We start from the raw sequence: 25,272 nt of genomic DNA, 5'->3' as shown, positions 1-25,272 counted from the left end.
AAGCACCAGAGAGGACATAAAGAATTCCGTAGTCCAGTACTGATAAAATACTGTAGCCTATTATGTTCATCATCTTAGATGCTTTCCTGTGAATATTATTCTATTGCTTTCATTTATTGTGTAGGCTGTAAGTTAATACCATGGGGTTAAGGAGCCATCTTCTCACCTCACTTGAACTAAATTACACCAAAAACGTTAAATAAATGAGTACTTTTGTAAACTTAAGTGTTTATTTGTATTTACATGAATATATAATAATCTATAATTACACAAAAGAGGAAATAATATACATAACAAAATCTTTCTGTACAAACCAATAAATAATGCCAACAAAGGTCAACAAAGACATAAACAAAGACAATTCCATATAGTATGACATCTCAATGTTCTGTTAATTCATTAGGAATAGAAAAACATGAGAGACAAGACACTGCAAACACATAGAAAGGTTTTAACTCAGTTATAATGGTAAAGGCGACAAAGCAAGCTCCAGTAATTATGAATAACACCACAAAACAATCAGTCAAGTGGTAGTAAACACAGCCACTTATGTAAAGCATAAATTATACTGAACCCATTCTTTGAAAATAACCAAAGGACTGTTACTATTTAGGGAAGTGGTGCAGTTTCTCCAAGGGTAACCAGTAGTAACCGCACTGCCACCTAAGCTTGAACAGTGTATCTGAGGTTCTTAGAATGTTGTTGTAGTGTTCAGAACATAACACTCAGAAATGGTAAACTCCCCTAGAAAATTCAAGTGATAGAGAAATGAAACAAACATTGTCTTTTGAGAGTGACAGACCCCTCATCTCTTTGGCACATATAGTGGTAAACCAGTTGCCACCTTTTCTCCATGCCCTGAACACATTTCTACCACTACATGGACCTCTATCCATTCTCTGTCAAGGTTGACTTTTCCTATTTAACTGTGTCATAATGGATTCCTCTGCTCAGACGCTGCTGATGCATGACAGATCTTACAACGCCTAGATGGGTATTTTATGTGTCAGCAAACCAAATCATATGTTATAGCAATCTGGGTCCCGACTGCACAGCCGATGATGTGGCACACAACCATTGATTGATGCATGCAACGTCTTGCGCAGAGGAACACGACCAATGTGTGTGTTCACAGTGTTCAGCATTGAAGGGAGCCAATCAGAGTGATCGGCAAAGACCCATTCACAGTGTAAGTAGCCAATTACAGTGACAAAGCACAGCAGAGACAACCAGTCATTATGCTATGTATGTCCCAAAAGAACAGCCTCTTCTCCGCCCCTTCCTCGCCATGCATACAAGAGGTCTGGATAGTACCCATCACAGGGGAGTTTCCACCATATTGCTTTCCCCTACCTCTATGGTTCTATCATGGTCATCATGGAAAGGACAGTTTTAAAAGGCCATTTAAAGGGGCTGGGACCAGCATGCAGCACTGAGCAATAAAGGCATGTAATGTCAGTGAAATGACAAACTACTTTTTGTCTGTACTTTCCATGACATAAAACAACCACTGGCATGCTTGTAAGGATCTCAGAGTTTGTGTCATTACTCTCACTCTGTCTTTAAGATTGTAAGTAAGAAGAAGCTGGTGTGGGTTAGTGCACTGCTTTTTGTTGTGAGGCGAGGACTGTTACCTCCTCTTGCATACATGGAGCAGGCATTGGGCAGCCATAAGGAGAATCATTGGCAGTTACAGATTATACATGATACCACTATCCCACTGTCAGTACAGAGATGTAAACCATTGTTTTCCATACAGAGATAGTCCAGTAGGGACGGGTGGTATGAAATGCTGTCATCGGAGCCCCTGAATCACTTAGTGATACTCAATACAACGCCGTCATCGGAGAGTCCCAACGTCATGCCTGTCCTCACCCCCAAAAAGTTTGTAAAAAAATAAGGTGAATTATTGATCTTTTATAAAATGTACATTTAGCAGCAGCATAGCAAAGTAAAGAATACCAAACAAATAGCCTAACTGTAATGGTAACATCATCAAACATAAAGGTCCATTGCAAAGTAATGCTGATATTATACTGTGTGGGTATTTTGTAAATATCTATCACTCCTCACTGTTTATCTATTTTTAGTTTTACACCAACCCTTCATAATCGTTGAAATGTTTCTATTGAGCATATCGAGCCCCACTGCAATGTCATTCTTCCTTGTCCTGGTTGTAATTGAATAAAACAAGATGTATGTCTCTTAACAGAGTGTCCACTCCTCACACCTTGTTTTCTCTGAAATGATCACACACCTTGACCCATATTCAATATGGCAGTATCTGCATTCAACTCTTCAAACTTACAATGGACCACCTTTCCATCTATTCACAGTACCCCACCAGGATAGCACATCAGGTCTCTTTGTCCAGGTCTCTCTTGAAAAAGTATTTTATCTCACAAGACTAACTTGGCTTAAAAAATCTGGCCACCATTGTTCTCTGTGCCTTCCTCTATGCTCCTCAGTACGACATTTACCAACACCACTCTAATCACCACACAGTTAGAGAGAGTTTATAACGTGGCTATATGTACGCTATACACTCTCTATAATATTCCCTTTGTAAACACCACTGACACAAACTTAGGCACGAAGGGTTAGGGACAGCACATTGTTAAGCTCCCCTTCATCAAGGCCTGAGCCATGAAGACATCAGTCTGATACCGGTAATTGCTTTTCCTGCTTTGCTGCCTGCTTGTGATGCATGCAGACATGATTTGTTGTTGTTTTCCACTGGGCCCCGTCTCTAGTGTAGTTCTTAGATCCTTTAGCTTAGGTGGATTTAGAGGGCCTTAATCCATCAGACTGACAGAGAGCTGGGATACTCGTCCTCAGAAGATCCCTTTGGCGATTTTTAGGCCCTTCTGCTTCATGCGGGGCAGCGTGGAGCTGGCTACACTCTTGGCCCGGCCTTTCTTGGACAAGCCACGTTTCTTCAGCACAAAGTCATAGTTGGCGGTAGAGTTCATGGCGTAGAAAACGTTGGCATTGTTTGGGATCCGCAGCTCTATGGTGAGAGGAGAAGTATATATTGTTAGTAAAAACATTTGTTTTTCATTTAAGTAATTAATAAATTAGGACACTATACAAGATTAATGGATTAGAGTCAATCCGTTGTATGAACAACACATTAATATACTATTAATGACAATCTATTTGAATGAAAATTAAATGTATATTTTGGGGGAAAATTATCATATGATATTACCTTTTTCTTCAGAGATTTTCTGCATCAACTCATAGTCCTCCGTTTTCTCTCGCTCCAGGTTGTGTTTCACCATGGCTTTACTGATGACTGCTGGTGTCTTGTCCTGACTGGTCACCTGCACCAGGAGATGAAGAATACCTTTCTTTGTTGACATTTAAAACTGATTTGCCTGATTTGCTTCTTCTCTGGCTCAGACGTTGTTAATTGAATCAACCGCCCACTGCTAACAATTTACATTTAGAATCTATGAATCTATATAAGCTCTCTCCTCCTCCTCTTCCTCTGTCTTACCAGGATGCTCTTGTACATGTTGCCGTTGTCCACGTCTAGGCTGACTCTGATGATGCAGCAGTCATCCACCTGCTGGTTGTAGAGGGGCAGGGAGAGTGTAGAGTAGCAGGACACGGCTGAGACGGAGCGCTTGTGGGAGCGGGAGGCACCTGGGAGAGGAGTGGTGGAGGACACAGAGGAGGACGAGGCGCTGCTGGAGCCCGAACCCATCCCTGAGGTGTCTAGAGAAGACAGGGATGTGGACTCCCAAAACTAGAGCGAGAGAGAGAGACAGAGAGAGAATGATTACAACCATTTACAGTCCACAGAACAAACTTCTGTTGCTGATATAAACAAATAGAATGTGGAATATGACAGTATATGAGACTCATAAGTATGAATTTGAGAATGAGAAAGGGTTTGTAATATGATGAGAGTGCAGCATTAGTGTAAGAACCCCAGTAATATTCTGGGACTGGGAGAGAGAATGTAGGAAGAGAGACAGTTAGAACAGAAGAAAAAACCCAGTGATGAGAGAGATGGAAAGAGAAGGCCAGTGATATTCTGGGACTGGGAGAGGGAAAAACCCCAGTGATGAGAGAGATGGAAAGAGAAGGCCAGTGATATTCTGGGACTGGGAGAGGGAAAGTAGTGAGAGAGACAGTTAGAACAGAAGAAAAACCCCAGTGATGAGAGAGATGGAAAGAGAAGGCCAGTGATATTCTGGGACTGGGAGAGGGAAAGTAGTGAGAGAGACAGTTAGAACAGAAGAAAAACCCCAGTGATGAGAGAGATGGAAAGAGAAGGCCAGTGATATTCTGGGACTGGGAGAGAGAATGTAGTGAGAGAGACAGTTAGAACAGAAGAAAAACCCCAGTGATGAGAGAGATAGAAAGAGAAGGCCAGTGATATTCTGGGACTGGGAGAGGGAAAGTAGTGAGAGAGACAGTTAGAACAGAAGAAAAACCCCAGTGATGAGAGAGATGGAAAGAGAAGGCTAGTGAGTGAAAGTACCGTGGAGTTGGGATCAGGAGTCTGGCTTTCTTTCCCCAAAGCAGAGACGGAATGTTTTACTGAGGATGTAGAGGTCTATAGAGGGAATCAGAGCCACAGTCAGCCACAAGTCAGACAGGTAGGAAAAGTAAATACACGGGTCAGTATCAATTCACATGGCCCTTATCATCAACATGGCCCTTATCATCAACATGGCCCTTATCATCAACATGACCCTTATCATCACCATGGCCCTTATCATCAACATGGCCCTTATCATCAACATGGCCCTTATCATCAACATGGCCCTTATCATCAACATGGCCCTTATCATCAACATGGCCCTTATCATCAACTTGGCCCTTATCATCACCATGGCCCTTATCATCAACTTGGCCCTTATCATCACCATGGCCCTTATCATCAACTTGGCCCTTATCATCACCATGGCCCTTATCATCAACTTGGCCCTTATCATCAACATGGCCCTTATCATCACCATGGCCCTTATCATCACCATGGCCCTTATCATCAACATGGCCCTTATCATCAACATGGCCCTTATCATCACCATGGCCCTTATCATCAACTTGGCCCTTATCATCAACATGGCCCTTATCATCAACATGGCCCCTTATCATCAACATGGCCCTTATCATCAACATGGCCCTTATCATCAACATGGCCCTTATCATCAACATGGCCCTTATCATCAACATGGCCCTTATCATCAACATGGCCCTTATCATCAACATGGCCCTTATCATCAACATGGCCCTTATCATCAACATGGCCCTTATCATCAACATGGCCCTTATCATCAACATGGCCCTTATCATCAACATGGCCCTTATCATCAACATGGCCCTTATCATCAACATGGCCCTTATCATCAACATGGCCCTTATCATCAACATGGCCAACTTATCATCAACATGGCCCTCAACATGGCCCTATCATCAACATGGCCCTTATCATCAACATGGCCCTTATCATCAACATGGCCCTTATCATCAACATGGCCCTTATCATCAACATGGCCCTTATCATCAACATGGCCCTTATCATCAACATGGCCCTTATCATCAACATGGCCCTTATCATCAACATGGCCCTTATCATCAACTTGGCCCTTATCATCAACATGGCCCTTATCATCAACATGGCCCTTATCATCAACATGGCCCTTATCATCAACATGGCCCTTATCATCAACATGGCCCTTATCATCAACATGGCCCTTATCATCAACATGGCCCTTATCATCAACTTGGCCCTTATCATCAACATGAATTCGAAGGCATTGAAATTGCTGCAGTGATGCAGGAATTTCAGTATCTCAGGAAGAAAGAAAATCAAGGTGGATGTGTGTGGCATGAATCATGATGAGATGCTTCTCTGGTGGGAGTGTTCTCCTCCCCCATGTGACCCTGGCCCTTCCTCCTTCTCACCTTTCTCTCGTGGGCATCTGGTGAGTCAGACAGGAAGCTGGCGTTGACATCCTCCAGGTCAGAGCCACTGGAGCCGGCTGAGGTGACGCTGAGGGTGTCCCCACTATCACCTCCCCCTCTCTGGTACGGTCTGATGTGGGACTGGTCAAACAACTTGGAATGGGAGCTTCCTGCACTGCTGCAGCTGGCCTCAGTTAACTGGCGACTGGAGGAGAAGGGAAATACATGGAGACGTATTCGAACAGGGCCCCATAAAAACATCATGAACTGTACACAGTGAAAAACACACTATTATTCATTTGCAACTATAATAAACATAGGCATAGTGTGAAAAGTTATATGGGACTTACTCGCTCCAGCGTTTCATGATGCCGACGTTTTTCTTGGCTCTGATAGTATTGCAGGATGACTCTGACAGCGGTTCAATCTCACAGGACAGAGTGTAGCTATGGGAAAAAAGGCATGGAAATAACAACACTGTATGTCCATACATTACATTATTTTAATTTACATTTCATAAAAATCTCTCCTCACCTCTCTGCCTCACTGAGTCTCTCCACTCCTGAGAACCACTCCCTGAAGAAGCTGTCCTGGGTGAAACTGTAGTTGTTGGATGCCAGCTGCAGCAGCTTAATCTGAGCTATCACCTCAAACTCCTGTAGAGAGAAAGGGGGGTGAGCCTCCAGCCAATCATAGCCACAATTCCCGGCGATGTCTCCCTGTTTATCAACACCTATTTATCAGTAGCACGTAAGAATTTAATTTACCTTTCGTCGCTTCTCAAAGTTGATGAGTCCACTCTGGAATAGAGAACAAATAATAATTAGATGTGAACAGAGACTAAACAAGTAGACTGAAGAGGCTACATGATCCAGAGATAGATTGAGATAGACTCTCACCTCTGTGTAGTCTTTCATAGCTGTGTCCATCATGACCAGGTCAGTGAGGAAGGTGCCCAGGTAAGGAATGGTCCCCTGCATCACCCCCTATGACAGAGACATAGTCAGAGAGAAGTTTGGTAAGAGCACAGCGACCACGGGCTCCATGAGCAATACCAATGCTCTCATTTCACCACTAGATGGCGCTATGAACCCAATAACAGCACTCAAGTATACATGGCATAAAGTGGTTGAAGTTGGTATTTCATGATAAATTATTTAGCTCAAAAAAGATCAAGACTCACCAAGTCTCTCTGCTGTTGGTGTCTCCTCTGTGCTCGTTTAGGGTTGATTTCCAGTGTGGCAAATTTGGAGGTGCCCTCCTGCAGAGAGAGAGGATAATCTGGTTTCACAAAACAATCCCTAGAACAGTGCAAAAACTAGTTTGAAACACAACTAGTAATGGCCATGATTACACTTTCAGAAGAGTAGACATACAGGGCTAAACTAATTCACTAATGTATGAATGAGAGTGTGCAGGAAGGGTTACAGCTGAGTTAGCTCTAATGTTTCTGTGAATGATACAAAACAGGGGCATTCTTTACCCAACCTATCCAGTGTTTGCGATCCCACACAGGCCTGGTTGGGCTGGCCCAGATAGATTAACCACTAGTGGAATGTAGGAAAGGAGGTAAGTGGGACAACACCTTGGAATTTCCCTTACAGACTCATGCATCATCAGGGTGGGGCTCTTTTCTGTACCTGCCAACTGCCTACAACGTCAGCTGGGATTCCCTCTGAGCAAGCACGTTTCCTCAACTCATAGCCAAAAACCCCAAGCTTCAATATTAGGGCCAATTCAAATACCTGTCTAAAAGCCTAGGAATGTGGATAGCCATTCCTGTTGGATAAACCCTCTGCTTTTTGCATTCATATTTCACTATTTAACCAGTGAAAGAATATGCTGCAAGTTAAAGAGTAACGGCGAGGGAACTTCCTATTTCTTTGTGCAGGAATGTATTCAGGTGAGCAGACTAAATATGTTTCTCTTGGAGGATTCAAATACAACCAAACATGTTGTCTGCTCTCTAATCCTATGTGGTCTTAATCAAAGGGAATCTGATCTGCCTCTAGTCCTGACAGAAGCAGTGGGCCTCATGTTGAATGAGTAAAATATTCATGACTACTGCCACAGCCTACATTGCTGGTGACACACTTCTACAGGCATGCGGTTACGCATATCAAGTCCTCTCCAACCACACTCACACTGATACTTGCACTCATACATTTTAGAGAGAACACTACGAGGTAAGATTCTATACTGTGTTGTACAACTCATGATGAATGATGAATGAGCTCGCATCTGAGAGGAGACAAGGTGTTAGCTAGCTTGTCTATTTATGTTCTGGTTGCTATGGAGACCCAGCTGTATAGATCGAGAGGAGAGTCTATAGAGCAGTAACGGGTCAGCCAGCCATATTTCCTGTCAACTACTAGTTTTCAAAACCACTTTTCACATACCCTCTTCCTGTTTTCAAACGCAGTTCAAATCTTAAAGATCTATTAGCCGCTGAGTAACATTCAGGTCAATTATGCGCACAATGGTCTTCATAATCCAGTTCAACACATTCAATATAAGAGGCAGGTGGAAAAAGCCAAAACTAACACAGGGACATTCTCACATACACACAGAGTAACGTGTGGGACGACATGTAGGTCATTTGTACCAACTATTGTCTCCACATCCATTTACACATATGGGGCAGGAGGAAAAGGTTTACACAAACACAGACACATTCTACCACATACACAACAGCCCACAGAGGTTTGTACAAACCCATTACACAGATTCCAGGTAAGTTACATTCAGGAGTATGGTTTTTCCCTCTGTTCATTGACCCACCTTGACCAGCAGCTCTCGGCTTAGAGAGTAGTTGTTGTCATCTGAGAAGATCTCTGACAGCTCACGGAAGGTGCGGAAATTCTCTCTGTTGGTCAAAAGGTGAACCTTACATCTCAGGGGCCAAGACAAACATAAACGACCACTGCAAAAGACCTCCAAATAACAACGAAATGTTCACTTCTACCATCAACCCAACCAAAGACCCACGACACTAATGATGTTTTTCTTGAACATGTAACCTGGCCATGAAAACTCCCTGGTCCAATTTATAATCCAATTGTAAACCCTCCAAACCGAAGCCTCAGTCACTGATCGCCTCTCACCTGGACACCTCATCCCATGTCCTCTTGAGTCGGTGGAGAGAGTTACACTGCAGGGCAGAGAGGATAGCTCGCAGGGACGAGAAGTTCTTGAGGATACGACATTCCTAAACACAACAGAAAGGAGAAAAACAGCATGACCAATCATCCACAACTGAAACTAACTGCTGAGTGATTGACCCAGAGAGTGGGTCTGATGCCTTACCCTGGCCACCTCTATCCAGCGCTCCACCAGTCTGGCTCGCTGGGTGGGTTTCAGACAGGGGTTGCTCAAGCAGGTGGTGATGACACAGTTGGTGACACAGTTGAACTGGGCCACTGTGGCTCGAATGGTGGGGGCCAGGTGTTCCTTCCCCTTCTTATCCCGCTGGGACCAGATGCCCCCCAGGCAGTGGTAAGGGACCACCTTCTTGAACAGATCCTACAGGGGGAGGCCAGAGGAGGGTGTAAGGGTGAGTAAGGGTGAGTAAGGGTGAGTAAGGGTGAGCACAAAGCACACCGCAAGAGCAGCTAAAATTGAAATGACTTGAAATCGAGCAGTTTGTTGAAATAGGGGGGGGGCTCACCGCATCCATTAGTGTGAACTGCTCGGCAACCATGATGGGGTCAAAGGACAAAAAGTTCAGGGCAGTTAGTTCGTCTTCAAAGCCACTCTCTTCCTGCATGGCGAAGGGACAGCCAATGTGCTCCACTGTAAAGAAAACACAGATGAGCTAATAATCAGACTGCCTAAAGGACTGTCTATAGTCCAGCACAGGCCCTTAACACTTCAAGCATAAACAGCAACCCCATAATGTCTGATATCACTGAGACACAGACAAGCCCCAGTTGAACCCTATCCTGGCTCTCACCGTCGAGGTCGGGCTCACACTGCTGCCTGCGGTGCAAGAGGGCCAGCAGGTTGCGTGCGCGGCGCTCCAGGTCAGAGCCAGGGAAGTGGTGGTGCAGGTAGGACATCAGGTGGTGTAGACAGCTATACTGTGGAGGGCTCCAGAAGTCCTCTGAGTACTGGTCCAGCCACGCCCCCAGGATGGATGACACAGTGCTGCAGGACACAACCCAGTAGGGAAGAGGCGGGGAATGAGGAGACGTGCAGATGACAGACAGGGAAGAGTGTATGGTACAGTACATGTGTGTACACTGCACAAGAAATGTGCACACAAAAACGAACATATCTTCATGTTTGATAATGCTGGTCTCCCCAGACGCTTACTTTCTGAGCTCTGTGCTGTCATCCTGAGTGTGTCTGTGTATATCTATCACAGGTTGGTTCTGTAGATTGGCATACCTAAGACATGAAGGAAACATCTGTCAGCATTACACTGTGTATAGTGTGTTTTTGTATTTATGTGCTTACGTGTGTACACATGTATGTGCGGTTCTATCTTCCCGGCCCTCTCTGTACCTGTTGAGTAGGAGGTCCAGCACCTGCTTGGTGGTGGCGAAGGAGCGGTATGTGCAGAGGAAGATGGTGACGTAGGTGGAGTCCTTGCCCCTGAACGCAGACACCATGTATTCCACCAGCCTCTCCAGCGTACCAGCCTTTATGGTGCGTATTTTACATGTCTCATACAGGCTGAGAGCAGAGTCTGTCTCCACACCCAGCCATCGCTGTCCCTTACTGGCCGACTGGTGCAACTGTACCTTCCTCAGGGTGATGGTGAAGACTGCCCCCTCTTCCACCTCCTCTCCGATCTCCTGTGTCGAGTTCTACAGGGAAAATAAGACAAAGAGATGTAATGGTCTGTCTGAAAAACATATACAAAAATCGGGCCTTCCCTCCCTCCCTACATGTGTGGCTATGAATAACAATACTGTTACATCAAACAGAGGTTGCTAGATACATAGCCCAACAACACAGGCTAAAGCCCATGCTTTACAAACAAGGAATTAACACAAGCTGCTTCCTCAATGAAAGAGGGGGCTGTACCAAACAGTTTGTGGTTGTTGGTTGTTGTCACCATTCATTTTTTCTCCAGCTCTCCAACACAGAATGATATGGACAGTAATGGTATTTTCAAGGACTTTACAGTGAGCATCCCAGGCACTTGACCCAGATAGCCAAACAACATCGGTTTGACGACTGCGGCTTCCTCAGTGCGGTAGTGGTATGTACACTAATCAAGCATGACACAGGCATCAGTCATACACCTACTTATGCATCTGTAGCACATTATTCATCAGAACCTTTCGGTAGCTAGATATACAGCAGCACCTCCAAAATACTTTTGCTGTTAGTCATAGCCTACTCTCACCTTCAATCACACAGCCACTCTGTTTTGCTTGGTTTCCATGGAGCTGGGCAGAGATTCAAATCCAGTTTGAGTGCTATATTACTAACACTCTATTTTAGAACAGAGGAGTTTACTGTACGTGGTTATAAATCATTTGTAACATGTTTGTATGGCTGTGTTTGAAAGCAGGCTCTGAGCACACAGACCTTGGACTTCACAGTGAGAGTAGCCCTTATCAGCTGAGCACACAGATACTGCTGGCCTATCAATCTAAACCCAATGGAACACAGCCCTGTTCTTGACATAAGGACAATCTTTCTCTCTCTATGTTAATGGAACAAGGCCTAAGAAAACTCTAATCAGACCTATTCAGATTCACCAGGTCTTGAATAAAAAATGTAAAAAATTATATATCGATTAAAGGGTTGTAGATAACATTTGGACTGTGTGTGAATGTATACTGTGGTGACCTGTGGCAGCCTGTGGCCTGGCCATGCCACACAGGACCTATTTACAACTGTGGAAAGTCAGGGAACTCTCAGAGGCTTTCAGAGACTAGGTTACCATGGAAACCAGGGGGAACTCCCAAAGACCCAACTGGAACAGGGCATAGGGCCAGGAAACAGACATACAAGTGAGAACGGCTTCCCCCATTAAGCCTTGACCAGTCATATCCCTCTCTGCCGGAATCATAGATTAGTCATCAGACAGAGATTGTGTAACGGCATTCTTCCTCCTCTTCTGAGGAGGAGTAGCGAGAAGGATCGGAGGACCAATGTGCAGCGTGGTAAGTGTCCATAACGTTTATTTTAAGACATAAACTGAACACTATGAAATACAAAACAATAAACGTGAACATGAACGAAACCGAAACAGTACCGTGTGGCAACAAACACTCACACGGAAACAAACACCCACAACTCAAAAGTGAAACCCAGGCTACCTAAGTATGATTCTCAATCAGAGACAACTAACAACACCTGCCTCTGATTGAGAACCGTACTAGGCTGAACTCAAAACCCCAACATAGAAAAACACACATAGACTGCCCACCCCAACTCACGCCCTGACCATACTAAAACAAAGAATAAAATAACAGAACTATGGTCAGAACGTGACAGATTGCATGTGGAGCCCTGGTAACACATACACAATAGTAGTATGCCTTTCATGGTCTTAATTCCACGTGTCTGTAGTTCTCACGGAAAAATAGACACCGACAAACACACACACACATACAATATACAACATTTGATTCAGGTAAACTTTGTCACCAACCATCTTGTTGACAGACTTTTATTATTCTGGTTAATATTTTGTGAGTACTCGACTAAATCATATGATGATTTTATCAAGTGTTGAAATTTTACTTGAGTAGATGTTTTATTAAGTGTTAGATCTTAAGGTGATTTTATCAAGCGTTGATAGGGCTACTTGGGTAGATGTTTTATTAAGTGTTGGATCTTAAGGTGATTTTATCAAGCGTTGATAGGGCTACTTGGGTAGATGTTTTATTAAGTGTTAGATCTTAAGGTGATTTTATCAAGTGTTGATAGGCCTACTTGAGTAGATGTTTTATTAAATGTTGGATCTTAAGGTGATTTTATCAAGTGTTGATAGGCCTACTTGGGTAGATGTTTTATTAAGTGTTGGATCTTAAGGTGATTTTATCAAGCGTTGATAGGGCTACTTGGGTAGATGTTTTATTAAGTGTTAGATCTTAAGGTGATTTTATCAAGCGTTGATAGGGCTACTTGGGTAGATGTTTTATTAAGTGTTAGATCTTAAGGTGATTTTATCAAGTGTTGATAGGCCTACTTGAGTAGATGTTTTATTAAGTGTTGGATCTTAAGGTGATTTTATCAAGTGTTGATAGGGCTACTTGGGTAGATGTTTTATTAAGTGTTGGATCTTAAGGTGATTTTATCAAGTGTTGTACTTGAGCACTAATAGAGTGGCACCATACATTCTAATAAATAACCTTCCTTATTATGAAAATAAAAACCAAGACATTGACAAACAGGTACTGCGCTTTCATGAGAGAGTGATGATTAAGCGAGATACTAGACAATAGTGGGAAATCCCTATAGGGAAGAAAGGAAAGGAGCCTCACGCGAGGAAGAACTAAAGTCCAATAAGTCATGCAGTTTATCAGAAAGCGAAATCCAACTGGAAAGTCCGTCAAAAACGAAGGAACAAAAAACTAGCCTGTAATGGACTGGCTGAGGACGTCTCCGTAACCACAACAACTGCAACATTTGAATGGGTTCCGTTTCACAAGATCACTTTTTGTGCAAGACTGCATCAGAATGAAAACTTCTATGGGGAACTTCCTCTATCAAAGCATGTCAACAATGAGTGGGCATGTTTATGGTCTTATCTATGTATTGTACATCCCATCCATAAAAATAATCTATCTGGAACATGTGTTAGATTCAGTCAGTTAGAAGGCTTATGAATAGCATGTACAGAAGCTGTTGCCACAATGACCACATCAACAAAGCACCGATCTTTGGACTCTGAGCTAGTGTCAACAGAGACATCCATCCTTCAGTCATCAGCGGAGAGATGGTCAGTTCTATATATGTGCCTGAATAGACAATGTCACATGGCACAATAACAGCTAATGCATAGCATCGCTATAACCATCTACTTTTCATAATAGTATTTCAGTAGTGTTGGCTATTTGGAAACTGTTGGCCAATCCACAACTGGTTTGATAACAATCACTGTCTCCTCCAGCTGTTCAGGGAAGGACACATAGGAAGTCCCCACCAGAAAGAGATGCTCCAAAATAGAGTACACAACACAAAGAATAGTGAAGTCCAACAGTGGCCCTCTAGCACAGGCAGCAGCTTCCTCTCACACACAACGACTGTAGAATGCCAATGAGATCATGAACCGCTTAGGATCACTTTATCTGGAGAAGAATTGTAACTTTAAACCCAAAATATACGCAAACTTTGCAGAAAATGTCCCATAGACATCAATTTATGATTTGCACAACACTTAGTAATGCAAGTGTAAACTGATTGAGCTTTTAGTAATTAGGAATGCAAGAGTGCATTATCTGCTTGACTTCCACATTCTCTTTTGACTGTAAGAGTTATTTTTTTATATGTGAATTTAGATCAGGAGCTGTATCCAATAAACTTAGATTTTGAGTAGTCAGACAAACCAAGTAAGTCCGAGACTACCACTTCTTTGTTATTATTAGGTCTAGAGAATTTGGAATAAAGTTATTTTCCAGGCTTCAGGCCGAAACATTCCACCCACTGTCTGTTTCTCTCATTCAACCTCCCTGAACCTCAGTGCTCCTCACCCTCTCACTCACTCTCCCTCTTTCTCGCTATCCCTCGCTCTTCTTTCTGTCTCCATTTTAATGATCTACAACAACAAAAGCTCCTCTATGTCTGTTTCTACAAATCCACCTCCAGTTTCTTGTTACAGGACTCAGTTAAGCCTCCGCCTGCAGTCTTCGGGACAAGATCCAACAAACAAAGGTCTCCTTAACATCAGCAAGACATTTCTAGACCTTTTCCAAACACACACAAAACAACAACAAAGTATGTCATTCACTAGTTAGAGGGAGAGTATGATTTGCTATTGACATATTTGGTTGACAAAATAATAAGTCCAATAGGCTCACAACCCCATATGTGGAAATACACTTTAATTCCTAATATTTTCATTATTGCATGATTAACAATAAGACTTTTTGATCTGAACAGGCTTTTGGTCCTTCATATTTTACCAAGGAGAATTTGTGCCAGTTACACCAGTTTAATCTCTTGGATTGCCCTAATAAACTCATGCCCCTAAATAAACAATTAGCTATAGAGTGCAGTACTTTATCATCAGAACAGTATATTTGTAACGAGTGCGCTGAGAGTCGGGAAGCAAGTTCAGGGAGTGAGTGTTTTAATAAATAAAATGAACACAAAAAACACACCGACATGCTAACAGAGTCAATAACACCTGAGGAAAGAACCAAGGGGAGTGACAGATATAGGAAAGATAATCAAGGAGGTGATGGAGTCCAGGTGAGTGTCATGAGGCGCAGGTGCGCGAGACGATGGTGACAGGTGTGTGGGATAATCATCAGCCTGATGACCTAGAGGCCGGAGAGGGAGTATACGTGACAATATTGGCTAGATGACTACGCATCACGGCTTTCGGAATAGGGCCTAAGGACACACGTATATAGTGATGACAGGGTGGATCCTCCTCCCTGCCCTTGGTTGTACCACTACCAGTCATTTAACCTTCCAGAAGACAGAGTGACCATAACACTATCAATCTTATGCCAACAAGCCTGTGACACAGCACTACTGAGATAGACCAAATTATACTATATCTACAGTCTCTTACTGCTTCAGCTCAAGGATAACTGTGGTGGGGTTACAGGGGCCATAAAGCGATCAATGGCCATTGGCTGAAGTGTCACATTAATTGCAGTGTCCTGAGTTTGTTTATACACAACTGAACCATTGAATCCCAATACTGTACATTCACCATACATTCTCAGCTGAAGGAGAAGAATGGCTGTGATTGTAGAGGCAGCTCCTAGCCCAATGAAAGAGGGGGATTAAGCATCAAGTAATTGTGTTACTAGAGAGGATTAGATTATAGGAGAGAGAGAGAAATGTAGGAGTGGAGCCTGAATTGCCCTCTCTAAGCATGTGACATGTATAAATGAAGGAAACCTACTGTCTTTAATAATAAAAAAATATTATAAAAAATAACATATCATCTGAGTTCCAGCCTTTAGTTTCATAAGCTTGGTGAAAATAAAGGCATATTTTATTCTTCAGAAGGTTATTGAACATATTTAAAACAACATGCCAGACAGTGGTGTTATTGAAAACACACACACATACACAGACAGGGTGTTATTGAAAACACACACACATACACAGACAGGGTGTTATTGAAAACACACACACATACACAGACAGGGTGTTATTGAAAACACACACACATACACAGACAGTGGTGTTATTGAAAACACACACACATACACAGACAGTGGTGTTATTGAAAACACACACACATACACAGACAGTGGTGTTATTGAAAACACACACACATACACAGACAGTGGTGTTATTGAAAACACACACACATACACAGACAGGGTGTGCATAAGAATACACTTTCCCAGAATTACCGATGTTTTGCCTGGCAAATCTTGATCTGATGTAACAACTAACCGAATAGCCAAGCCAATATCAACTCACTTACTTACTTTTCCAACATTCAAAGTCACTGTATCAACTACACTCTTGCCCTCGTCTGATTCCATGTGATGGAAGGAGGCATTATGTAAACCAACATATTCCACTATTTGGACCTTCCTAGAGAATTGAAATGTGTCCTTATGCAATGGGTAGTAGGCTACAGGACACTCCGGACATATTTCTAGAAAGCATGATACCAACCATAGGAAAACTCTGCCACATCACTATGAACTTCAGCAGGCCTAAATTCTATACATTTTAATAAGACACAAATCACGAGGCAACTATCACACCAAATGTTCAGTATAGTGACACACTAGCTATAGGACATAAGATTAAAATATTGTCTCGGTATTGATGGAGAATTATTTACGCACAGTTCCCCAACTTACCTCAAATAGTGGTAGGTCAGGGTCCAAATGTGTAAAACTGTTAAGGACCACGGGGCTTTCGTCCTCGCCAACCTCCAGCTTTACCCCATCCCAAATATTGCGCACCTTCCATGTTCCAGCATCGAACATCTCATCGAGGAATCCCGATTTGATGCTTTGCGCATCAGAGCACATCCCCATAAAGCGGACCATTAGTAACGGATACGATTACCGCAGTCAATAGATGTGACAACCTTTCTTTGTCGTACATCCATAGTTACGTCTGATGATAGGCTACAATACATTTCATTTTACCAGAGGACCACACAGTAAAAAGTGAAGTACAGAGACGACGCTGGCTACTGTAGACTGCTAAAGGCAGGCGCCTCGACCTACTGTATTTAGAAATTCATGACTCATTGCGGAATGTTACTCATAGCTCCTCCTTTCTGACGGTACCCGTCCCTCTGTGAATGTTATTACTATGAGGTCGCCGTGGAAACCGTTTCCAGATAAGGTATATTCAAGACTGAAATATTGGTCCTGTTAAAATGTTTCCAATCCAGATATCCATACAGGCAAGATGTATTATAGACATCACCTCAGTAGAAACAGAAAAAGGATAGAAAAAAACAAAGCGTAGGCTATAATCCACTAAAACCTTATAAATAAATATAATGAATAAAAAAACGCATCCGTGTTACAATTGGATGGACCATAGTCAGAGAACCACAGTGAGGGCAATTCCCTGGGAATTAGTGAGTAGAACAGCATAACTTAATTTAGCGCTGGGGTATTATAATATATACTGGGGTATTATAATATAAACGTATAATATACGTATATATATATATATATACAGCAAACACATACCAATAAACATGACCGAACACGAGCTCTTTAATCCCACTCCTCAGCCACTCTCAGCCCATCCCACCCATCACCGTAGACCGCCCTCGTTTGGTTTCCATGTGCCATATATTTTGAATTGTGACGTGGTACATTCATTTTGAACCTTTCTAATCGCATAGTATCCACCGATTGTGAGCTAAAGATGAAAACCTTTCCAACGAGTGTTATTATATTATTGATCGATTGACTATGGCTTTCCAAATCCCCCAACACTGTTTGTAAGGTTCATTTTAAGTGAATGTTTTTTAACCATTCCTGAACCTGTGACCAGAAACAAGCTACATAGGGGCATTACCAGAATAAATTATTTAGTGATTCTGTCTCTTCGCAGCAAAATCTACAGAGCTGAGATTGTTGTATGCCCCGTATATGCATTCTGTTGGTTGGTGGCAAGAATGTTGTATAATATTTGAAATGGAAAAACTCGGAAGTGTCGAAACTATTTGTATCAGTTCATATACCATGTGCCACGGAATCGAAAATCTCTATATTTTTCTATTTATGCCAATCCATTTCAGCCAATTGATATATTTAATATATGGCAGACAAGTTCTCTACCTTCTTCTTCCACTTCCCTCCGCCATTTATGTGGTAATTCTGCAATCAGTTGGTTGTCATTTTGGATTGAGCAGACATTCCCATATACACTGAACAAAAATACAGTGTCTGTGACATAACTGCACCATTTCTATTAATAATATCTTTAATAAATACAATACCATTAAAAATATATATGTTTATTTTATAAATCAATATATTGGAGTTTAAGCATAATATTTGTTGTAATATTTGTTCTATATTTTCTTGAGGATTAAATTGAAATTGTAACCAGCTTTGTATGGCTTGTTTAAGAAATGGAGATACTTTAAAATACGTTTAATTTTCAATTAGTCGGAAATGAGAAGTGTAATCTGTATAAAGGCAAAACGGCCATTTTTGAAGGAGGTGAGGCATCAACTATAGCATTCAATACTTTTCGCATTTTTGAAAACACCTGCTTATATCACAAGGATAATACGTTTGCAGTTCAAAGGAATGGTATCATTGGTGTTATTTGTGCCTCTTGTATTCTGTGGATGAGTGTCCATGTCATCTCCAACATTGACTGAACAGACCATTTTGCTGGTATTTCTCTTGAGTGACACTCCCCTCTACTGGTCAGAATTGGAACACACTTGGAACTTCTTGAGAACCAAGCTTTACTACAAGACATTGCAAAATACAATATTCAACAATATAAAAAGAAAAACAGGTGTGAATGTGAATTGGTTCATTCGCATCTGCTTCAACAACAGGGGGTGTTTTCCCCAATACATTCCTGAGTCCACATTTTCTCCCCTTTCCCAGCATTCAGCAGCACAAAATACAGATTACCAGTGCTGCTACGCTTCAAATTCACAAATCTCTCCCTGAACAGCTGTATGGGATGAGGAGATACAGAAAGACAGAGAGAGAGAGAGAGATGGAAATGGAAAGTTGTCAGCCTGTAGGTGCAAGCAGTTGGTTGCAATCAATGCAATGTAATTACTCTGCTACCTTTTGCCCTGCAATGATTTAACAACAGTCCACCCTATTCCATCTGTCAGGCTTCCTTCTGGAATCAACAAATAGCAGTGTTGTTCTACTATGGCTCTGGCAAATATCCCAACATGCTTTACTACTCTCTCAGGAGGGACTTCATCCACACATGCATGCACACATACAAAACACACAAACATTGCATAATACAGGCAGCACACTTTACCTTAATTGAAATCACAAGTTTTCTGACATTTTTAGCCAACCAACACACTCAACCCAGTGACCACAATTCCCGAGGTTGCCATGACAAAAAGGTTCCCATTATCCATAATTCAACAAGAATCACCAAGCATAAATTAATCCACCTTGAAAAGCATGCATTGTCATCAGCAAATCTACATGGTGGTATCTGTTGATTAGGAAACTTTAATGATTTTGCTGCAATCTGCTGCTCATCAAATTGCTGTTGGGCAATTCCACGGTAACAGAATGATGTCACAAACAGCAAAAAAACGTCAATCTGCACTGTTCTTTATGTAAATGTGTTTTTGTCAAATGTTCAGTGCAAAATTCTTAAAAAGTTGTCATTGTGCACATAATTTGATGGTTTATTTAACTTCGTAATCATTGGGTTTTGATTGGTATAGATTTTAATGTGAAAATTATTTGGCTCAGCATCAATCTGTTACTGTGGAATTGCCCTGTTGTTGATAATTCTAAGATCCGCAGCTTCAGACCTCTGCCATAGTGGGTCAGGGCCAGGCGGCAACACAGGCCATGGTGTTTTCAGTCTCAGGTCAGTGTTACATGAGTTCAGTCCTTGACCGCTCGTCTCATGACAAGCCCCTGTGAGCTAACAGACCCAGAGAGACAGATCTCACCATATAACAACAGGCCTTTATATTACCAGACAGACTGTTTTAACCATGAATCATGTGCAAGCTATTCAGAAGAAAGAAAAATAATGCTAGTTGATCACAACAATTCTCTGTGTGAGTTAAATGAGGAGACCCCGGCCTTAACCTTTTTATGACACTTGTCATTGTGTTTTTGGCCACTGGGCTCACCTCAGGTTGTGCAATTGTACTATCTGTAACCTATAACTGCAAAATACAGAAGTATGAGCATATCGGACTTACAGTGCCTTCAGAAAGTATTCATACCCCTTGACTTATTACACATTTTGATATGTTACAGCCTGAATTCAAAATTGATTAAATATATGTTTTTTTCTCACCCACTTACACACAAAACCACATAACAACAAGTAAAAATATATTTGTAGAATTTTTCACAGATTTATTGAAAATTAAAATTAAATATCTCATTTATAAGTATTCACACCCCTAAGTCAATCAATACACGTTAGAATCACCTTTGGCAGTGATTACAGTTGTGAGTCTTTCTGGGTAAGTCTCTAAGAGCTTTGCACACCTGGATTGTATAATATTTGCACATTATTCTTTAAAAAATTCTTCAAGCTCTGTCAAGTTGGTTGTTTATCATTGCTAGACATCCATTTTCAAGTCTTGCAATAGATTTTCAAGCTGATTTAAATCAACACTCAGGAACATTCAATGTCGTCTTGGTAAGTAACTCCAGTGTATTTCACCTTGTGTTTTAGGTTATTGTCCTGCTGAAAGGTGAATTTGTCTCCCAGTGTCTGTTGGAAAGCAGACTAAACCAGGTTTTTCTCTAGGATTTTGCCTGTGCTTAGCTCTATTTCGCTTCTTTTTAGCCTAAAAATGTTTTGTAGTCGATGACAAGCATACCCATAACATGATGCAGCCACCACCATGCTTGAAAATATGAAGAGTGGTACTCAGTGATGTGTTATTTTGGATTTGCCCCAAACATAATGCTTTGTATTCAGAACATAATGTTAATTTTTTTGCAGTTATCCTTTAGTGCCTTATTGTAAACAGAATGCATGTTTTGGAATATGTTTTATTCTTTCTTCTTTTCACTCTGTCAGTTAGGTTAGTATTGTGGAGTAACTATGTTGTCCATTAAACTCTGTAACTGTTTTAAAGTCACCATTGGCCTCATGGTGAAATCCCCCCCAAAATAATTCCACTTTGAAATTATGGGGTATTGTGTGTAGTCCAGTGACACAAAATCTCAATTTAATCCATTTCAAATGCAGGCTGTAACACAACAAAATGTGGAAAAAGTCAAGGTGTGAATACTTTCTGAAGACACTGTAGAATAGAGTCAACAAAGCCAAGCTATTGGATAATATGCCACTGTCAAATGTGAGGAACACACACACACATGCTCAAGCTCACTAAAAGCATGTATAACATGCTAAAAGAAGCTAAGTAAAAAAAGATCAGATATCAAAGAAACTCACATTTCCCGGCGTAATATTAAGTGTATCAGAGTTGATGCCTACCTGTCTGTCTACCTCTCTGTGTCTCACAGTAATGAAGGCAGCCTGGCACATAGACTGAGTCCTACAGCAGCCTCCACTCCTCAGCAGTCCACAGGTCCACTGAGCCCACATCACTGCTTCCCTCAGAACCAGGAGATAACACTGGAGATGAAACCGGACCGGGATGAGCAGGGCTCAGAGTTCACCCTCCCCTCGCTCCCCACCCCAGTCACAGATTGGGTGACCACTTCAGGCCCACCCCAGTGGGTGTTTACTTAAACAGCTGGGTCAACACGCACAGAACAATAAAACATTAACTTCTACTCAAAAATAATAGGGATTCCAAAAAGCCTGTTAATAGCTTGTAAGAGTGAATACACTGTCCCTATGTTCAACTGCACAAACCTTAACAAACGTTGCACTTTTCTTCTCTGAACAGAAAATGAAATCACTGGCATCATGTTACCCTGGATTTCCCAGGGGTATTCCCATTCAACTAACGTTGTGACTCACTCATTTGTGAGGCAAAATGTATACAAAAGCTATTAGGCCTAACAAAATATGATTATGCCAATTCTATATTTGCATCAGAAAATCAACTAATGGATTGACGAATGTAGACATGTTAGATTTCAGCTAAAACGAATGCAAAAATGGTCAGCATAAGCAGTTAAACCAAAAGTTAAACCAAGTAGTGCCACTACCAACACAAGTACGTACAGCTTCTTTATGGTGGAGTACGTATCGTTCGAACTATAGGTTACAGGTGTTTTTGTGGTGAATCTCTGGTAAAGGTTACAGAGCCTAGTTTTATGGGGCGTTATGTGAACTAGAAGCTGAACAAGCTGAACAAAAAAGTCCACAAAGTCACATCGATATAGCTCTTAGAGGAACTTCCCCCTGACAGACGGAGAGGCGGCTCCTAAAGAAACCTTCCATTCAAACACAGTGAAATAACTCCTGCGAACCAAGCAGCTGCTAGCCCATTCTGAGGCACTCCTAGCTCAGGTCTTTGCATTTAAAAATCATTTTACAATACCAAAAGCAATCACTCTTAGGCAGTTTAACAATACCTTGAGGAGACAGCCTATCTAATAGCAGGGGAAACATGGTCTTTCTGACATGGTTTGGGGTGTCGGCATGCTTCACAGCCGAAACAGTTCAGAAGAGTTTGTGCATATATTATGACGACTTTTGTGATATTTGTTTGTTTTGGACTTTGGTACGTTTTTTCCCCGGTTGTTCAGGCACACAACAATTCTTGAGGCAAGCCGAGGTCGTTAGCTGAAGTCTACGCCCCTTCGTCGATGATTGGTCAACAGTAGAGATCCTTCAGGAAAGTCTTTGTTGTCATTCAACAAGAAATTACTAATTTTCGTGCCCATTTTTTCATTTAGAAATACTACACCAAACATTTTTAAGACTGCCAGAGGGAACACAACATTTTTCTTTAAAATACCCCCAGTGCAATGATTCTGTTTTCCAATTTGTTCAACAGGTAATTGTAAATACATCCTAGACCAGCAGCTACCACAGGGACCTAGTACAACAAAAACAAGTTCCTCTATCATTAAGTGTATGAGGGTGTGAGTAAGAAGAGTACAGTTAGAGCAAAACAGCTGTCACAATGAAACACACAGAGATGCACCTGTCACAGTCAGAAGGAACTAGAGACCAGATCACATAGTCTATTTCCAAACTCAGTGAATAACAACAACACCAAACCATCAGCAAGTATTACCATATTCATAGCTATGTAATAAGCAATAAAAACACATCCACATTCAACAGTGGGCATGATCAAACATGTGTGAGAAAAAAAGCAGAAGTGAATGACATCACAGGGGAATGGTTGCCTAACTATACTGTGAATGTGTGCCAGACACACTGAACAGCTGAACCCCCACTCCGGTGGTAGCATACTGTAGCATACAAACAAGTCCTCTCTCTCAATCACAACCCTCTCTCTCACTCATAAACACACACACACACACACACACACACACACACACACACACACACACACACACACACACACACACACAGCCAAAGAGACTGCGACTGCCTCAAATTACAACAGATGAGCTCTTTCTTACCAGATCATCCAGTATGTTTACAGGGAAATCAAACATACACATCTTGACTGGCTGAGCCAGGGCTTTGTGAAAGCTGGAGAGGGACTTGGTCTCCATGCTGCTAATTTCACTCCCAGAGACAGAACACAGAGGGTAGAGGCTCCTGTAGCAACAGATCGCTACTCTCCCTTTCGCTTTAACTCTCACTCTGCATCAATGACATACACACACAAACAAACGGGAACTTCGGGCTGCTGCTGACAGAAACACCACCACTGCAGACTGGAAGGAACCCCTCCTCTCCCTCATCTGCTTCTTCTAGCCTCTCTCTCTCCCTCTCTCTCGCTTTCCCTCCCCCTCTCACTCTCTTTTCAGCTCCACAGAGTGTTTCTCACAAGGGACTGTCTGTGTTCTCAGCAGCTGCCCAAGCCACTTTCTTCTATTTCATCCTGCTGTAGGTAGAACCCCTCAGCATTCAGCAGCACATTCAAACATTAGTGGCTGATTTTCCTTCCTCAGTAGCATTGTAATGTTGTTCGCACACCTTTTCACACGGACCACAGCCTACAGAAGTATGCAGACAGCAGAGAGAAAAAGTAATGTGAAATGCAGCAGGTATGCTCATTTCCCTCTCTTCTCTGACTGTGCTGCAGTGTAGTCAATGTTAACACTGGAAGCAAGGCTGCGTTGTGTAAAGAGAGGTGCTGAAAAAACAACAAATCCAGGTAAAACAAGAGAAAATAGCTCTGGGGCAAATCCATGTCGCTATGTCGGCTGCTGTCAAGGCAAAATTATAAGTGTTTGTTTGGCTGAAAGTGATACATTAGAGGTGCAATGTGTCCACACTCAGTCCACACATCTTTCTGCATGAAGTACTGCTCCTGTTAATGCCCCAGCTACCCTCTCTAGTAGCTCACTAGGACTTCAAACAGAGAGCTGAACTCAAATGAATCAGACATGATACTGCATTTAGGTCACACAGCTTTTAGCTCAAATGGCTAAAGACTAAAGTCGCTTTTTACAAAATTAGACAAATAACTTGTTTCTCCCATGAAAAAAGAAAGTATAGACTTGGTACATTTTGATTTAAAACACCCTGTTTCATAATTTACAAGAGTGATTCACAGTAGCTGTTGTGAAATGTAAGTTTCAAAAGCATCTACATGTAGTACTATCGTACAATGCTCATTCAGAGAAGTGAGAAGAGACCAATTTGTAATCTAAACCAAATCAAACCCTAATTCGTAGATTGGGTGCAATTTAACATTGGCTATAGGTAGACAGATAAGTGGGCAGTGAAACGAGTATGTGTCCTCTATGTTCAATAGAATGAGGGTTGAGACACTGCAAACTGTTTTCAGATGCAGTGGCTGTCCCACACTGCCTGCATAATGTAGAATAGTAGTTGTCAGGGAAACTGTAAGGCAAATATGTCCCCTCATAGGGCTAAATCGTGTGGCCAATGCGATGGCTGCATGCATGCGAGTCTTGCCTCACTGCCAGAGCCAGGACAGGAAGC

At 42.0% G+C, this 25,272-nt stretch overlaps 1 protein-coding gene across 3 annotated transcripts; it reads right to left on the bottom strand.

The window, feature by feature from the left end:
- Positions 1-208: 208 nt before the first annotated feature.
- Positions 209-24,039, bottom strand: LOC115111474 (ral guanine nucleotide dissociation stimulator-like). Of its 3 annotated transcripts, none has more exons than XM_065011505.1 (18): positions 23,775-24,039; positions 10,432-10,736; positions 10,240-10,314; positions 9,878-10,071; positions 9,593-9,717; positions 9,232-9,447; positions 9,030-9,133; positions 8,707-8,791; positions 7,109-7,186; positions 6,825-6,911; positions 6,693-6,725; positions 6,460-6,581; positions 6,276-6,371; positions 5,926-6,130; positions 4,496-4,570; positions 3,503-3,754; positions 3,212-3,326; positions 209-3,010 (listed from the first exon to the last, which is right to left on the bottom strand). In XM_065011505.1, exons 1-18 carry the CDS (start codon positions 23,868-23,870, stop codon positions 2,835-2,837), a joined length of 2,439 nt encoding a protein of 812 aa, XP_064867577.1. In that variant the 5' UTR covers positions 23,871-24,039; the 3' UTR covers positions 209-2,834. The 3 variants fall into 3 exon arrangements, with proteins under 3 accessions (XP_064867577.1, XP_064867576.1, XP_064867575.1); XM_065011504.1 differs by lacking the exon at positions 23,775-24,039 and adding an exon at positions 21,700-21,854; XM_065011503.1 differs by lacking the exon at positions 23,775-24,039 and adding an exon at positions 16,893-17,279.
- Positions 24,040-25,272: the final 1,233 nt, after the last annotated feature.

The sequence above is a fragment of the Oncorhynchus nerka genome, linkage group LG27 (assembly GCF_034236695.1).
Source record: "Oncorhynchus nerka isolate Pitt River linkage group LG27, Oner_Uvic_2.0, whole genome shotgun sequence".
Taxonomy (NCBI): domain Eukaryota; kingdom Metazoa; phylum Chordata; class Actinopteri; order Salmoniformes; family Salmonidae; genus Oncorhynchus; species Oncorhynchus nerka.
Note: the sequence above shows the minus strand (reverse complement) of the source record. Positions and strands in the feature narration are given on the sequence as shown.

Bases quoted from the DNA above. Each gene is read 5' to 3' on its own strand.
- LOC115111474 (XM_065011503.1), bottom strand. From the start codon at position 17,084: ATGGTCCGCTTTATGGGGATGTGCTCTGATGCGCAAAGCATCAAATCG. The intron at 9,134-9,231 runs GTAAGGCATCAG...TGTTGTGTTTAG, and splicing joins GCTGGATAGAGGTGGCCAGG to GAATGTCGTATCCTCAAGAA. The intron at 6,131-6,275 runs GTAAGTCCCATA...CTTCTCCTCCAG, and splicing joins ATCATGAAACGCTGGAGCGA to TCGCCAGTTAACTGAGGCCA.